The 979-nt window shown below is 46.3% G+C and overlaps 2 protein-coding genes across 2 annotated transcripts in view; one reads left to right on the top strand and one right to left on the bottom strand.

Moving 5' to 3' along the window:
• LOC119592657 (glutathione peroxidase-like) overlaps nucleotides 1–967 on the top strand; it is a gene marked incomplete in the record, with an annotated part of 7,782 nt that extends 6,815 nt beyond the window's left edge. Inside the window, 1 exon segment of the mRNA XM_037941571.1 lies at nucleotides 460–967. Within this exon segment, the coding sequence (XP_037797499.1) occupies nucleotides 460–660 (201 nt within the window).
• The window catches only part of LOC119592656 (glutathione S-transferase Mu 2-like), a 66,444-nt gene that overhangs the window by 44,676 nt on the left and 20,789 nt on the right, over nucleotides 1–979 (bottom strand). The gene's annotated exons all lie outside the window — the stretch shown is intronic.

Below are 979 nucleotides of genomic sequence, written 5' to 3'. Positions count from 1 at the left end.
TCCGAGGTGTTGTCGGTAGATGATCAAACGCAATATTCTTTTTGGTCTTCCGTTTTATACAGCCGTGGGGCGAGATGTGTAGATGCCTGCACGCAGGATCGAATCTGACCGTGGATTATATAAATCTATGTTCTTGTCACACAGCAGGTTACTGTTATGATTTCTTGCAATCGCACCCACGTACCATAGTGTTGTTTCTGATTTTAAATTTTAATGTTACGAAGACCCTTCTCGACTGCCACAATTACAAATACTCTTCCTGCCCTATCTGCCCCGGAAACCACAACTCTGAACGAACTTTTCTAGATATATATTGTGCAATATATATTTTGATAACATATTGCTAAAATGGTATATAACCTTTTAATCTTCAGTACTAATCTAACGACAAAATCTTAATCGAGTTTTTCAACTGGAAGAATATAATATATTTGCATATTTTTTCTCCCCCATCACCAGTCGAGCTGCCCGCCCACGCGCCTGGCATTCATGAAACCGAGTATGCTGATCTACGAGCCCCTGAGGAGCTACGACGTGCGCTGGAACTGGGAGAAGTTCCTCATCTCGAAGAGCGGGATGCCCTACAAGCGGTATGACCCCAGCACCCCTCCTCTCGACATCGCCAACGATGTCAGTTTCCTCCTTCGAAGACAATATTAAGCTTTCTGTTTTTCTTTTTTTGTTTACATGTTGCAAAAGGACCGTTAGAATGACCGTAAGAAAAGACTCTCATCTCCCGTGAAAGCTGCGTCCGTGCCTCTCTCTCCGCTTGCATGGTGCCATGAAGGTGCCGCCAGAAACCCCCCCCCGGGTGGGCGGCGCTGGAAGGCGGGGCGATCTCGGGTCGGGTCTTCTAGCACATTCATCCTGACCCCTGTGACCTCTGCCTGCCATGCCGATGGGAGGTTACGGGAGCAAGTGATCGCGGGAAAAAATTGTTTCGAAATTAAACGTTTCTTTCTTGAAACAGAGATGTTTG

The sequence above is a fragment of the Penaeus monodon genome, chromosome 30 (genome assembly GCF_015228065.2).
Source record: "Penaeus monodon isolate SGIC_2016 chromosome 30, NSTDA_Pmon_1, whole genome shotgun sequence".
Classification (NCBI taxonomy): Eukaryota; Metazoa; Arthropoda; class Malacostraca; order Decapoda; family Penaeidae; genus Penaeus; species Penaeus monodon.
This window is presented reverse-complemented; position numbering and strand designations above follow the sequence as displayed.